The sequence below is a fragment of the Cetorhinus maximus genome, chromosome 8 (assembly GCF_964194155.1).
Source record: "Cetorhinus maximus chromosome 8, sCetMax3.hap1.1, whole genome shotgun sequence".
NCBI lineage: Eukaryota > Metazoa > Chordata > Chondrichthyes > Lamniformes > Cetorhinidae > Cetorhinus > Cetorhinus maximus.
In genome coordinates, this window is record NC_135886.1 from 5,045,038 (window position 1) to 5,061,160 (window position 16,123).

A 16,123-nucleotide genomic window follows, 5' to 3' on the forward strand; every position below is an offset into this window, starting at 1 on the left:
TTCCTCCCATGGGGAATTTGAAGTACTTATTCTCCCCTCCTTTATTTTTTTAAAATTCATTTGGTTAGGCCAGCATTTGTTGTCCATCCCTAGTTGCCCTTGAGAAGATGGTGGTGAGCTGTCGCCTTGAATCATTGCAGTCCCTGTGGTGTAGGTACACTCAGTGCTGTTAGGAAGGGAGCTCCAGGATTTTGACCCAGCGACAGTGAAGGAATGATGATATATTTCTAAGTCAGGACGGTGAGTGGCTTGGAGGAGAACTTTCAGGTGGTGATGTTTATATGGGTGTAAAAGATTTGTCTTTCCCTACACAGATTTGTAGTTAAGTATAACATTTATAAGCTTCTAACTAGCACAAACTTCAGTGACACAAAGCCTCATCCAAATAACACGAGTTCAGAATTTATTACTTGCCCTGTATGCAATGTTTTTTTAAATTATTGTTGCACCCCTCAATTATTATTAGTATAACTTGTTACTGGTGGGCATGTGATATAGGCCGTGGTGCATCTTGCTTAGTGAGATTCCGTGACAGCATACTTCCCCGTCCATCTATTCACCATAACCCTGAAAGCCTCTTCTCTCCCCAAAACCTTATCAGATGTGCTTCACCCTTGTGCTACAAAATACAAAGCAAACTTATTCTCGAGCCTTTTCCAATACCAACTAAGACACAGTCACTAGGACTCCTGGCAATGTTGGCTACTCCACCCCCTCCATTTTCTCCCTGTAAGAAAAGCTTGCTATCTTCTCCTGAAGCTATGATGATGTAGAAATCATAGGTTTGAAGTAATGTGCCATTCTGTGACACAATGAGTCATGCAATTCTGACCATTGAGTCATCATCCTGTATGTATCAAGGCTGTTGCACAAGCAGGAAGGAATGAGATGGCCATGAGAAGCCTGCCTTCATTTAATTTTTTTTCTCTTTGTAGTAAGATCATTTTAAACCAGGCATTAGTATGCTTATAGAACATCTTGCTTAGTGAGATTCCGTGACAGCATACTTCCCCATCCATCTATTCACCATAACCCTGAAAGTCGCTTCTCTCTCCAAAACCTTATCAGATGTGCTTCACCCTTGTGCCAACAAAACACAAAGTAAACTTATTCTCGAGCCTTTTCCAATACCAACTTAGAACATTGCGTGAAGAATGCTGCTCAGACTAAAACTACAAGGGCAAAAAGTGAACTAGAAACAACCACAATAAATAGATTCGGAGAGACTTGATATCATTTCATGGGCTGGAAGGGTAAATGATACCCCATCCATTCCTATTGTTCTCCTTACCAAGATCAGAAGACCCAACTTTCTTGACTTTCCAAATAGCCCCAAGAAAGGCAGCATCATTCAAATACCCTACTACAGCTGGATTTATTTAGTTGTCCAGGGTTTGTTCCTCTGAGCTATCACATTGAAAATAGTCAGGCAATAGTCTGCCTGCTTCTCTGTTACAGAAGGAAGGCTTAGCTGGAATTGGAAAGACTCCCAAAGCCTTTGACTGACTTGAGAAACCACTTTGACAACATTCCCAGCCAGACTAGTTCAGTGAAATCCTACCATGCATAAAGATAAGCGAGAATAAAATGGTGCAAAAAAGTTTATTCAGAAATATTTTCACAAGGTATAATCTATCAAAATAATACTGTTAGTCAAGATTATTTTCATGTGCAAAAGCTAATATTTTAAATGTGTTGTGTGGGGTTCTATCTGATTAATGAATGAAATTGGACATAACATTAAATAGATGTAAAAGCAAAATACTGCAGATGCTGAGAAAATGCTGAAAATACTCAGGTCAGTCTGCTCAACACAAAGCATCTGTCCATTCTTTTATCCATTAGACTCTAGCCAGTGTAAATTTTATATGCCATTCATGTTAAGCCATCTTGTTATTGTAAACACAGCATTTTTGTATTTTAATGTTGTTTTATGGCTGCATGCTTTGATTACACGTAGTCCCAAGGCATAGAATCACATGCTTCCAAAGAGCATGCCAGAAGTTGAAAGACCGATTGATTTGTAGTATTTGAGGTGGAATAACGGTTTGAGAGGTGGAACAGAAGAATCTTTCATTCTCGGCAGCAAAGTCACAGGTTTTAGGCTGAGATTCTCCACGCTCTGATCTCAGTTTATCAAGGGCACTGCTCTTGTGTATTTCCATATGCAATAACCCTGTCCCGTTGAGCATAGAGAATTCAAGTGAAAATTTCAAAGTGTATTCAGACCCAGCTGAAAACTGGGTTTTAATTGATCTCTGCCGTGCAGTGGTGGGAGGAGCCCCTTAGTTGGCTCAAGGGCAGGTGAACCACCTGACACCTGCACCCTGGTGGTAAAATACCAGTGGCGGCAGGCATGGCATTGCTGCCATGGTACCTGACTACACCAGCCGTCAGCTTCCTCCCGGGGTATGTAAAATTCCAGCTCTTGACTCTGGTTCTCACTCCGCTGCTGCTGCCAGGCCTCCTGAGTATTTCCAGTGTTTTGTTTTTATTTCAGATTTAAGGCATCTGCAGTGTTTTGCTTCAATATTTATAGAGTGCTGTTTTGGACTCGGGGTGTCATTTCACTAGGATCAGAAAGTCAGTGCGGAATATTCCACTGTTTCTGAAGAACTGATCTTGATGCTGCCCTGTTGCTCTTTCAAACCCTCCAGATTGGCGTAAGTTGTATAATTTCCCTCTGTTTGACCAGAAGGTTCAATGGTCACAGTGGAATAAACGGCCATGTCTTCAGCTTCCCTGTCAAACTAAAATAAATACATAATTTGTGCTTGTAGCTGTCTAAAAGTGAACAAGTATATAAATATATATATATTTTTTTGACATTCATATGACATTACTCCACTATCAACATCCTGTGTAGTACCATTGACCAGGAACTTAACTGGACCAGCCATATACATACTGTAGCTACACCAGCAAGTTAAAGTCTGGGAATTCTGCAGTGAGTAGCTCACCTCCTGACTCCCTAAAGATTGTCCATTACCTATGGGTATAAGTCAGGAGTGTGATGGAATACTCTCCACTTGCTTGGATGATTGCAGCTCCAGAAACACTTGAGGAAACTCAGCATCATCCAAAAGTAGCCTACTCAATTGGGACTCCATCCACCACGTTAAATATTCATTTGCTCCATTACTGATGCAGTGTGGCAGCAGTGTACACCGTCCACAGGACACACTTCCCAACTCACCGAGGCTCTTTCTTCAGCATCTTCCAAATCAGCCACCTACCAGCTAGAAGCACAAGAACAGCAAACGCATGGGAACACCACTACCTGCAAGTTCCCCTTCCAAGATTTGAAATGAATCATGATTTGAAATTATATCGTCATTCCTTCACTATCACTGTGTCAAAATCCTGGAACTCCCTCCCTAACAGCACCATGGGTGTACCAACACCACATGGACTGCAGCAGTTCAAGAGGCAGTTCACCACCACCTTCTCAAGGGTAATTAGGGATGGGAAATAAATGCAGTCCTTACCAGCTCATCCGAATGCCAAGAATTAAAGATAATTGACCCTTTTATTAAAACTTAATCATAAATGGATGCTTAGGTTTGGTTCATGCATATATTTGCTGACTCTGATATTTAGCATTTCCAACATAATTTAGGTTTACCTATCTTTTCACACAAGTGGATCGATATGGACCTATTCTCGAGTATTTTGACCACTTACTAATTTTAAATGATTGAAAATCATTAAAAGATTGGAGATTTCACAGTTAACTATGAAGAAGTCTGAGTTGGAAACTATACTGCTTTCTTTATTTTTGTAAACAAAATGCTGTTGCAATGATACATCTTGAAGTGCAGGAGCTGGGGTGTTGGGTTGGCTGAGTACTACAAGTGCCATTACCACGTTATGGTAGGTGAGTGTATATTTGCATCATTTACCTTTCATTAAACAGTACTGTGGCAAATCGTGTACACCCCTTTCTGGAGTGCCACATTCATCCTAACCTCTTGCTTCAATTCATGAATGTACAGTTAAAACTGGTGTCCAGCAAAGAAGCTGGCATGAAGCAGCAAGATCAGCTGTGCAAATATGTTTAGCTTGCAACTCCGATCATTGCTGCAACTAGGTCAGTAACGCTGTAGATCTGTATCTCTATCTCTAATATGATGCATGTATCAACATCAGTTTTTATTCAGTGTGTAGTGTATCAATAGAAGTCCTGGTTATTGCAAAACTAAATGCTAGATGTGGAATGGCATATCTCACTTACCCAAACCTTAAACTTGCTAAGCACAGGCTGATTACAGCAAAGTTGGAAACTTCCGTGACCTCAAGCTTAATCTATTAAAATTGTATTGGCAAGTGCATACTGTGGCTACTTTTTTGTAGTATATCGTTTTGAGTAGAAGGGAAGGAAGAAGCAACAATTGGCAGAGGCTGATGCAAAATTGGACAGAATGGTTTAGAGGAGGATGATGAACGCACATGTTGACAAGACAGAAGTATAGTTATACATATGCAAACATTCATAAATAACAATAGGCCCATTAAGCCTGTGCCAGACTGTCATGCAGTCTCCCCCTTGCTTCCTTTGCTTTTCATGGAAGAGCCTAAGGCCAATTTAAGAAAAAATGCCCTGGGAAATTCCTCTAATCCCCAAGACAACCTAACAAGATGCAGGAGATCACAGTGATTGGAATACAGTACTTTCCTTTTATCGATTATCATGTCAGCCTACAGTTAGGGAAATGGTTCAGTTCTCTTTTGCACATTTGCAGCCAATCCATCTCACTGAATGAGCCTACATCTTGTCCCATAGGGCAATGATTCTCAAATGCCTTCTGGCATCTAACCTTACGTAACTTTTACTCATATCGCTTGATCCTTCCTAACCTACACAACTCAAATGGCTGATCTACATTATTTTAAAAGACCACCATCTAATCTCCCCATTGAATTCATTTTCCTGAGTTAAAAAGTCCTAGCCTATTGTGGTATCTAAGGATCTTTATACCAGTATCAACCTTTTCTAGGGCAATGCCCTAACCCAATATGTGAGTGAACCAACATTGGACACAGTATTCTAGATGGGGTTTAGACAAGGATAATACTTTATTTTAAATTTTGTACCTGATCATTTTTTTTCTTTATTCTTTCCTGGGATGTGGGTGCCACTGGCAAGGCCAGCATTTGTTTTCCATCCCTAATTGCCGTTGAACTGAGTGGCTTGCTAGGGCATTTCAGAGGGCAGTTAAGAGTCAACCACATTGCTGTGGGTCTGGAGTCACATGTAGGCCAGACCAGATAAGGACGACCGATTTCCTTCTCTAAAGGACATTTAGTGAACCAGATGGGTTTTTAATGATAATCGCTGATAGTTTCATGGTCATTATTATTGATACTAGCTTTAAATTCCAGATTATTAAAATGAATTACTTGAACCCGTGTCCCCAGAGTATTTGCCTGGGCCTCTGGATTACTAGTTCAGTGACATTCCCATTACACCATCATCTCCCCTGGATCATCCTGGCAATACACCATAGTAATCTGCCTACTTTTGCTACAGCCTCATAGCACTTTTAATAAAATTTCAAAGAAATCTATGAAGCTAGCTCCTTCTCTCACTTGACAGACTTAAATTTCCAATTCCACATAATGTACCCATGCTTGATGTGAACCCTACCCATATTAAATCATTTATGCCTATTAAATTACATCTGTCATAGTGGGCCCATTTCTCTGTGACTTTTAGATTTACCTGTAATCTATTTCCCACCCAAATAACCTGCTGTATCTGCTTTGTATCATCTGTAAATTAATTTCCCTCAATACCTTCATCACTGATAAAGTGGTTTCTCTTTCCATCTCTATCACCAAACACAGCAGGATTCCATGAATAACTGGTCTCCATTGCCGGTAATAATAACCTTCTGTCCACGAGGATGCAATTAATTCTATACCTGACCCAAAATTTATCCACTGATACCATGGGTCTGTATTTTATTAAACTCACCAAGGCTCCTTAGACAGCATCTTCCAAACCCATGACCACTACCATCTAGAAGGACAAGGGCAGCAGATAGATGGGAACACCACCACCTGGAAGTTCCTCTCCAAGCCACTCACCATCCTGACTTGGAAATATATCGCCGTTCCTTCACTGTCGCTGGGTCAAAATCCTGGAACTCCCTAACAGCACCACATGGATGGCAGGTAGCTCACCACCGCCTTCTCAAGGGCAATTAGGGGTGGGCAATAAATGCTGGCCTAGCCGGTGACACCCACATCCCATGAATGAATTAAAAAATAATTAAGGAGTCCATCATGTAGCACCTTGTTAAAATCTTTTTTTTATTCTTTCAAGGAATGCGTGTGTCGCTGACTAGGCCAGTGTTTGTTACCCATACCTAATTGCCCTTGAGAAGGTGGTGGTGAGCTGCCTTCTTGAACTGCTGCAGCCCATGCGGTGTAGGTGCACCCACAGTGCTGTTAGGAGGGAGTTCCAGGATTCTGACCCAGCGACAATAAAAGAGCAGCGATACAGTTCCAAGTCAGGATGGTGAGTGGTTTAGAGTGGGAACTTGCAGCTGGTGGTGTTGAAAACCAATTTATATAATGTCAAGTGAGTACTTTAGGGAATTTGGAGCTTATTTAGGAAATAAAGTATTGTGTTAAATAATTGCAAAATAAGAGAAGTTGAACAATATCATTATCTTAAAATACCTTCCATTCTTACCTTACTGGTCAGGGTGGGGGATTGTGGATTTTCATTTTTACCTGTAAAACAAATAAAATGCGATTCACTTACAATAAGAATGCGCTCATTCATTTTGACCAGCTTTGTTCTAGTCTCATCTGAAATAGAAATCACTGCAAGAACCTCAACCCTGCTCTCAGTTTCACATTTTCTCACACCCGCCCACACCAAACCATCACGCTCTTTGAATCTACTATAGGAAGTTACTTCCTAACCACATGTCAGGTACTTGTTAACCGCATGACAGATAACAATTGAGTTGAGCAGAGTACACTGCAGTACCTCTTTGGCTTGTGCTGCCTTTCAACCTGACTAATGGATTACTACTTCTCCAAATAATTTCACCCCCAGATGGGTGACAAGTAATATTTCTGAAAACATTGTGGGATAGCGCACTGATTCAAAAGAGTTTTTCACTGCTTTCCAATGCAATTTTATATCTTGCAAACCAGAGGCTCCAACTAAGCCATAAGCTACAAAAAGGATTCAAAAATTTGATCAGAATCCACAAGATCAGATCACAGCCTTCAATGATAGACAGTGGGTGCTATTCAAAAATGCCGTGTGTGTACAATAATGAATTTACTTATAATATTTGAAGTTTAACAGTTTCAACCTTTGTTAAACTTTTTATAAAGTATCATGGAAGGTGGATGACAGAACAATTTTCAGCCAAAACATTCATATGATGATGATGTAATAGTATTTGAAACATTAAACATTCACTTTGTCCACCTCTTGGGCACAGTGCCAGTTGTGTGTATCATCTATAAGCTGCACTGCAGCAACCATCAAGGCCCCTTTCACAGTAGCTTTCAAACCTGCAACCTCTACCACCTAGAAGGGCTAGAACAGTGATGCATGGGAGCACAACCACCTACAGGTTCTCCCCAAGTAACACACCATCCTGACTTGGAAATATATCGCTGTTCCTTCACTGTGGCTGGGTCAAAATCCTGGAACTCCCTCCCCAACAGCACCGTGGATGTACCTACATCACATGGACTGCAAAGGTTCAAGAACGTGGTTCGCTACCACCTTCTCAAAGGCAATTAGGGATGGGTAGTAAATGTTGGCCTTGCCAGCGTCACCCACATCAAGAATAAATAAATAAAACCACAAGATTCAGCTGCTATTTCAATGGCTGAACAAGTTAAGATAGTGAGTTGCTGAGCTGTGTAAACTTGGCTTTATTCCTTGCACTTTTGTGCATTAGTTAATTTTAGAAGCATCTTTGTTGGGGCTTCACATATAACTTCAGCACCCCAGACATAGGGAGAGAAGAATCGGATAGAATTCCTGGCCCTGGAGGCCATCCAGGAATTTCTGCTGGAAATTCTGCTTGTGGACATTGGGTGAGAAGCTTCACTATGATACCTAGTGCAGTTGAATAGCCTCCCATAATCACTGCCTAGTCTAGGTGCTAAAGGACAACAGGCAGCTGTGCAATTGTCTTTTAACAAAGCATCAGTGTCTTCAGAATAGAAGGAAAGGGAGAGAGAAAGTGAAGGATTTGAGTGTCGGTAACGTAATCCACGCATTGGGTTTATTGCAAATTCTGCTACTGTGGTAAGAAATGACTCAGGATCTTGTGTAAAATTATATTCCACTGGATGACAAATTTCAGTGGAGTTCTCCTCCCGCCTAGGTTCCATCTATCAGAATGGAAAGCCTGCTTTATTTACTGTAGTTCTCATTATCTTTTATATTGATTATATCTCAAGTAAACAGTGACAAAATTGGTTTGGCTCGAGGGGATAGGTAGTCTACCCCCTAGTCCGAGGACTGTATTTTCCTGGTTGGGTCACGACCTTGATGTCAGCCCCAATTCCGGCTGGGAACCTGGGAGAGGCCTTGGTCACTTGTGATCTTCGGAGAGGCGGCGGAATTACGAAGCCATTTCTGGGGGAATCCTGGCTCAGTGAAGGACGGCAGGCAGGCTATGGAAGCGGGAGGCTCAATGGGATGCCCCTCAGCGGTTTCTGGATGGCAAATCCACCAGGAGATTTGGCACCACTGAGACAGGCAGGAGACCATGAGGGTGCCTCAAAATGGAGGTGCTGCCTGCAGTATTGGGAAAAATTAAAAATCGCACCTGGCCACAAGCTGTGTGGCCATCACTATGGCGAGGATACCGTCCACAGGGTGGCCTGTGACTGCAGCTGTGGCTAGTGAATTCTGGCAGGTCTGTGCTGGCTTGATCGAGTGGCGGCATTGATTACCTCCAGCCCTCCTGCCAGGAGGCCACTTGCAGTTGCTTGTCAGGCTTGGGCCTCAGTGGGGGTCCTGTCCGCAATCAAGAAGATGCCAACAACGCTATCACCCGCTCCCCAATTGTCCCATTAATGGGCCTAATTGGCTACCTGCTGCCACTGTGAGGGTAGCCTTTGCCACATTGACTTGGCTTGGGAAAGATCACCCGGAGGCGGGAACCATTCTGGGAACTGACCCAACGCATTATTTTGTACCTTTGCTCCCATTCCAGCCTCCTAACTCGCCTCATGGGAACTGACAAAATTTAGCCCTTTCTGCTTCCGATTGGAAAGCAGTTCTTCTCAATTTTACATCAACATTTTGTTATTGTACTATTCTACTAAGCAACTTGCATATTTATTGCAGAAAAATGTTTCCTTGGCTACTCACCCTCAGCTTTGGCTGTTTTCAGCCTTTTCTTTCTCAATATAAACAGAACCAGCAGCAATAAGATTAATAGTCCCGGTAAAACTGAGAGGATGATGTACCATGTTTGTGGGGTGATATCTCTAAAAGATTGAAGTGGAGTAGATGAAATTAAGACTGTGCACACAATAAAACAAGGGAAAATATCTCCACCAGGTAGCAGATTGTGAACTAAACTTAGGAATCGGTTTTTAATGTAATTATCCCTAAGATGTAAGGTGAGCTATGTTCTGGCGAGATCATCTCTCGCTGTTGAGGATGCACTGCAGCAACTTGCCAAGGATTCTTCAACAGCACCTTCCAAACCCGCGACTTCTACCACCTAGAAGGACAAAGGGAGCAGGCACATGGTAACACCACCACCTGTAGGTCCACTTCCAAGTCCCACACTTAACTGACTTGGAAACATATCAAGGTTCCTTCATCGTCGCTGGGTCAAAATCCTGGAACTCCCTTCCTAACAATACTAGTGGAATACCCTACACTACATGGACAGCTGTGGTGCAAGATGACAGCTCACCAGCCCCTTCGCAGGGGCAATTAGGGATGGGCAGTGAATGCTAGCCTAGCCAGCGATGCCTACATCCAGTGAATGAATAAAACACTGAAGTTGGGAAGGGAGATCAGAACAAAGTGGTAATGCATAGCTGACATATTATCGCCATCTGGATGATTGCTGGCAGGTCGTGTGACAATTTTGCTCCCTGGCTTTGATGTTGTTTGTATTGAATGGGAAGACAATTAATAGAAGAAGCATATGAGGAAAAGTATGGCACCAAAAAGGCAGCTGTGTGGCTTGTGGTAGTATTAAAGTTGGACCATTGCTCAGCATGTAATGTGAGGACAACAGTACTAGCTATTAACTATGACTTCAATCAGAATGACTAAAAGTTGTTATTTCAAGACAATTATTAAAATCTTACCTTGGGGCATCGCTGAATACTGTTGGATTTCCTATTTTTGCAAGTAAAGATGAATGAATAACTCAATGAGTAACTGATAATCATTCCCAAAACAACATAACTTTTGTCTCCATTACATAGCACTTAAGAAAGCAAACGCGGGGGGTTGTTTGGTGCGGGGGGTGGTGTGATGGGGGTGGTGTGATGGGGGTTCTGTGGTGGGGTGTGGTGTGGTGGGGGGGTGGGGGCAGCAGGCAGTTATGTGGCAGAGGGGACATGTTTTATTCATTCTGAACACTGGTTGTTTCAGTACCTGAGGCCAACCGGTCAAATTCTGAATGGGTGAACGGAGGTTGGTCGAATGGAGTTCTTTGTCTTTAATTGTCATGTCACCTTGTGAAAAGGAAGCTGAGCAAAAGGTGGATTCAGTTAGTGGTAGAAAAGGCAGGCAGGGAGTTTCAAAATGGAGGTGCTCTTGGAAGCCCCTATCAAATTAAAGAAAGCCCCCATCTGTTAGGGCTGTCACTGTGGAGGGGGATCTCCTCGACAGGAACGATTGTGACTGTGGCTGTGGCTCTTTCATCTCCACGAGCGGGGGATTGAGAGGAGGCTCTTTTGGCCTTCCACCTGCTGCCAGGAGATCGCGTTCAAGTAGCTGCTGGGCTCCGGCCTCAGCGCGAGGGGAGGGGGTGTGAGGGGATTGTGGCCCAACTCCAGGGAAATGCCAGTGGCGCGCAGAGGTGCCTCGGGGAGATTAGTTTTAAAGTTTAAACAGTCTAATAAAGTGCTGTAAAAAATTTTTATGACACGTCCCCTCGTGTGAAACTGTCACATGAGCTGGGACAGGTGCATTCATTTTAATAAACGTTTTTCTGAAAATTTTAAATCATTCATGAAACCTCAGCCCGCCCGTGGATGAGGTTCCAAGAAAAATGCGAAGGCCGCCTGGGCTCTTCGCCTGCCCGACAGCCTTAAGGTTGGACGGGCAGCTCAGCTGATTGCCGTAACCGCTTTTTAACAGGCCTTAGTAGGCCTTTGACAGTTCGGCGGGCGCGCAGCTGTGTCGGCTGTGCGCTCGCCGAACTGAAAACCTAAGTGACGCGCGGTGACGTTGGGACGCACGCCCGACATCACCCCCGCGTCATCTTACGCCTCGGTGAGCGGGCCCCGAGACAAAGGCTCTGCCCATAGAGATGTTTCCACTTATGACAGAAACTAAGGGTCTTAAATCTAAGACAATCATCAAAGTATCCAATATGGAACTCAGGAAGAAAATTCTTTACTCAGAGAATTATTAGAATGTAGAGCTTGTTAAAGGTGGAATTCACCACCACAAGGAGTAGTTGTGGCAAAAAAAATCATAGATGCTTTTAAGGGAAAGCTAGATGAACACATTGAGGCAGAAATGAACAGAAGGATACACTGAAAGGGAGAGATAAAGGGTGAGTAGGAGAGGCCTCAGGTGAAGCATTAACACCAGCCATTTGACCAATTATCTCTGCTCTGAGTTCTACGCAATGCCGACTGAATTATAATAATTTAAATTGGTTCTTACCTTCAGCAAATGTCAGGTTTTTTACCTGAACAATCTTTATGTCAGCTATTTTTACTGCTCCACACCAGTATTCCCCTTCATCTCTTCTACTAATGTTGCTCATGGTAACGGTAAAATTATGAGAATTATTAGTAATGATTGAAACACTCCCATTGTACAGATTTCCTATCATTCCATCAGAGTTGGCAATAATAGTGCATTTATTTACAGAGGTTACTTTACACAAGAATTTCTCATAACGTATCTCCTTGTCCGTGTACAGGCATGGTACAGTGGCGATATTTCCCCTTACACCACTGATCTCTGGTTGAGCTGGTTTCCATGAATCTGTTGGTAAACGGGGACAAAAAAGTCGTTAAAAGTTCAAAAAGAAAACATCTTTCATTGCACAAAATATAACAAACTAGCCAAACATTGAAAATGTCAAAAATATTTTCTGTTCTTTAAAGTATGAACAGATTATAGTCATAAAGCCCAATGTAATCATTGAAGGCTCCTGTGTTCAACTCCTGCTCATCCGAAACTTTTAATTTAATATTTCAGGGGTGTGTGGGTCTAAATCTGGTAAATTCTTTCTGTTCACTGTGACTGCGGTGAAAATGCTCAACATGGAAGGGTGAATTTCTGAAGCCGGATGCAATTGGACCTAACTCCAGGCCTGTTATACAGGAAAGAGACCTGAGTATACCTTTCGTTGCACGCTAAGCAATTTGAGTCTTAGTTGGCATTGCTAGAGCCACTGGGCCTGATTTTAACCCCGTGCAAGTGGATGGATTTGAATGAGTTAAAATCTCGCCCAGTGAGTTCAAATTGTCCACCGGGAAATTTCAACATTATTTTTGTGCTCAGCGATCATTCAACATCAAATGTTCTCATTTGGAACGAGTTTTTCATGCATGCAGCAGTGTTTTGCCATCTTTTGACAGCGAAGGTGATCAAAGGTGCTTGAAGGCACCGAAAACAAATGCTCAAAGGCACCAAATGCGCTCAGCAACCTGCATCGAAAAACAAGGAAATTAATTGCTTAAATAATAACCGAATTTATTATTTTTTTTCCATTTAGCCTGAAAAATCTTACAGCTATGCATGCTTGAGAGCACCAGATCCCCATCAGTTCTAAATTCATTTTGTTAATCTATTCATTGCCAACCTGGAAAGAAAACAATGCAGGACACAGGACGATAGGTGCGAATCTTGGCGTCCCTGGTGCTACCCTTGCACCCCACCCCCCCTCCTCCATTCCCGGCCTACGCTGCGCCACACCACCACCACCACCACTGCCACACTCAGCCTCAGACTTACACCCCGCCCCCACCCCAGTCTCGGGGCGAGTCTTGGGGCCTCCTCCACCTGCCACCAAATCTTGGGCCCAGGTCCCCGCTGATGAGTCTCTCCACCCTGACTTCCCCAACCCGAATACACACCCTTTCCTGCCGCCATCGCTGGTCCACGCTGGCTGAAAAGCTGGTAGCGGAGCAGGCCTTCATCGTCGCTTCCATTTCCTGCCTACCCCGTGGCATGAGCACTCCCGGGGAGTGGGGTGGGAGGAGAGGGAAGATAGAGGGGGCGGGGGAGGGGGGGGGGGGGTGGGGTGGGGTAAGAGGGGAAGCAACAAGGAGCGGAGTGGGTGGGGGGGGTGGTGAAAATGATGGGCAGAGAGGGTGGAGAGAGGAGAGGTGAAGAGGAGGGTGGAGGATGGAGAGGTGGGGAGGAGAGGGGAAAGTGAAGGAGAGGTGGAGGAGAGGGAGAGGAAGGGAAAAGAGGGAGGAAATCTGCTGCAATCCAGGGGTGCGACTGGAAGCGAGGAGGGAGATGTTGGGAAGGTGGGGTGGGGAGAAAATTACTCGGGGGAAGATGGGGAAGAAAACTGCTGCAATCTGGGGTAGCGGAGGGGCAGGGGTGTACTGTACTAGTTATAGGTTATGTATAAAAACATGAAACTAGCTTATAAAAACTTATGTTAAAACAGAGTCTTCATTTTCTAACGTTAGCTCAGTTTTAGGATGTTTGAAGCTATAGAAATTTAGAAATATGGAGAACAAACTCTATGATCATTTTTGGTGTCAGGATGCTTAAGGTAAGTAATTCTGATAATCACAAGTGTTTGAGCATTGCAGTTTAACAGCAATTGATGACAGTGTCAGTTGATTGTTACTTGTGATGCCAAATGAAAGCTAAATAATTGGTTTTGCAGTGCAATTGATGTCAAATGATTGCAAATAAATGCTGTTGAACACAAACCATGTCAATATTTCCTGGTAGGGTATGTAGGGCTCCAGTATATTCCTTCTTGGAGTATTAAGTCAATGGGAAAGAAAATTAGGAGCTTGGGAAATGGGCTGCCAATTCCTGATCACCATCTTCTGCTATTGCTGGAGACCAGTTACGCCTTAATTTGGGCCTAAGTTCATCACTGCCTGAAGCTAGATGCAATCTATGTGGCACACAGAATGGAGAGGCCCCAAGGACCTTCTTAAATTAGGGGAGGGTGGAAGGAGTTGATTGAGGGAGGGTTGGGGTGAGTACAAGCTGACAGTGGCTGCAGTCCTAATGTGCCAGCAGGAGGGGCACTCCTGCAGGTTTATTCCAAGGCCTTCACAGACCCTGCTAATGAATCCTAATGTGGAGCCTGAAAGATTAGTTGGAACTAGCGGTAAAACAACCTCCAATGTGTTTTAACCAATTAATGTCAATGTATTGCAGAAGGCTCATTTATATATTGATTTGACAATGCTGCTCATTTCATGCAATCACCATTGCCGGTCTTATAAATGGTTTGCTGAATTGTTCAGTGTCCTGGACACCAACAGAAATTAGGGATATTTTACTATGGAGACACACAGCAACTCACCAAGGCTCATTCGACAGCACCTTCCAAACCTGCGACCCTTACCACCTAGAAGGGCAAGGGCAGCAGCTCCATGGAAGCACCGCCATCTGCAAGCTCCCCTCCAAGTCACTCTCAATCCTGACTTAGAAATATATATCGCCGTTCGTTCACTGTCGCTGGGTCAAAATCTTGGAACTCCCTCCCTAACAGCACAGTGGGTATTACCTACACCACATGGACGGCAGCAGTTCAAGAAGGCAGCTCACCACCACCTTCTCAAGGGCAATTAGGGATGGGCAATAAATGCTGGCCCAGCCAGCGAAGCCCACATCCCGTGAAAGAATGAAAGAAACTAGGCTTGAGAGGAATATGATTTTAGGTTTATAGAAGTATAAGGGGAAAGGCTGTTTAGATCGGTTCATGGAAATAGATAGAAATGGTAGCATCGGAGGTCATTACTTGTGCACTGGGAGCTATGATAATACCTTAGTCAACTGAGCTCATATTATGCCCACACAGCCCCTAAAGAGCAGCCGCCCTGGTGTTACTCCACCCAGACCATATTATCAGCCCTATAAACAATCTTTTGCAAAATTCTTACCGGAGGAAATCTTCAGTAATATAACATCCAAAACATGGAAAGAGCCATGAAAAACACCCACACACAAGTATGTTCCTGTATCTTTCTCCCGAAGTTGTTGAATGGTTACAGAACTTAACCCATTGGTAGTAGCTATCGATGTCTTTCCATTAGAATTCTTGAACTGATGATTCCGGGTGCTCACTACAGGATTGCAGTTAGTTTTGGAAGTTGCCTTACACCATATGATGTTAGGGTATCCTAACTTTGCTGCCTGCGAACATTCCACAGTGATGTTTTCCCCCGCTGCAGCTTTCATCACTATCAATGCAGTTTGTGTCAGCAAAGCTGTTGGGTGAAATGTAACATCTTAACAAAGCTCGAAATTCAATCAATTTCAGGCAATCCTTTTGGCACAATACAAGCAAGTGCTTCACAAGGGGACAAACACAAGTCCTGGAAGGGACTGGAATCAAGAGTCTTAAAGCAGAGAAGGAGCCCATTCGGCCTATTGTGTCTGTGCCAGCTCTTTGAAAATTTATTGTCTGATTTAATCCCACACCCCAGCATCCCCCTTTCGTCCTCTTCAAACACATGTCCAACTGCCTTTTGAAAGTTCCTATGGAATCTGATTCCACTACCGTTTCTGGTGGTGTATTCCAGATCATAACAACGTTCTTTGTGAAATAATTTCCCCTCAATTATTCACTAGTTTATATTCCAACTATTTTATGTCTATTACCGATCCACTTGCCGGAGGAAATAGTTTCTATCTACTTGCTGTATGAAAATACTTCCTTGTTTTCAATACCTCGATCAGATTTTCCTTTAATCTTCTCTGCCCTAAGGACAATAA

The 16,123-nt window shown here is 43.3% G+C and overlaps 1 protein-coding gene across 1 annotated transcript; it reads right to left on the minus strand.

The window, feature by feature from the left end:
- Positions 1–1,589: 1,589 nt before the first annotated feature.
- LOC144684056 (polymeric immunoglobulin receptor-like) lies at positions 1,590–15,586 on the minus strand. The gene is made up of 6 exons (XM_078547771.1): positions 15,289–15,586; positions 11,858–12,184; positions 10,324–10,354; positions 9,365–9,483; positions 6,701–6,741; positions 1,590–2,750 (listed from the first exon to the last, which is right to left on the minus strand). The coding sequence occupies exons 1-6, from the start codon at positions 15,584–15,586 to the stop codon at positions 2,577–2,579; spliced, it is 990 nt and encodes a 329-aa protein (XP_078403897.1). The 3' UTR covers positions 1,590–2,576.
- Between the last annotated feature and the right edge of the window lie 537 nt (positions 15,587–16,123).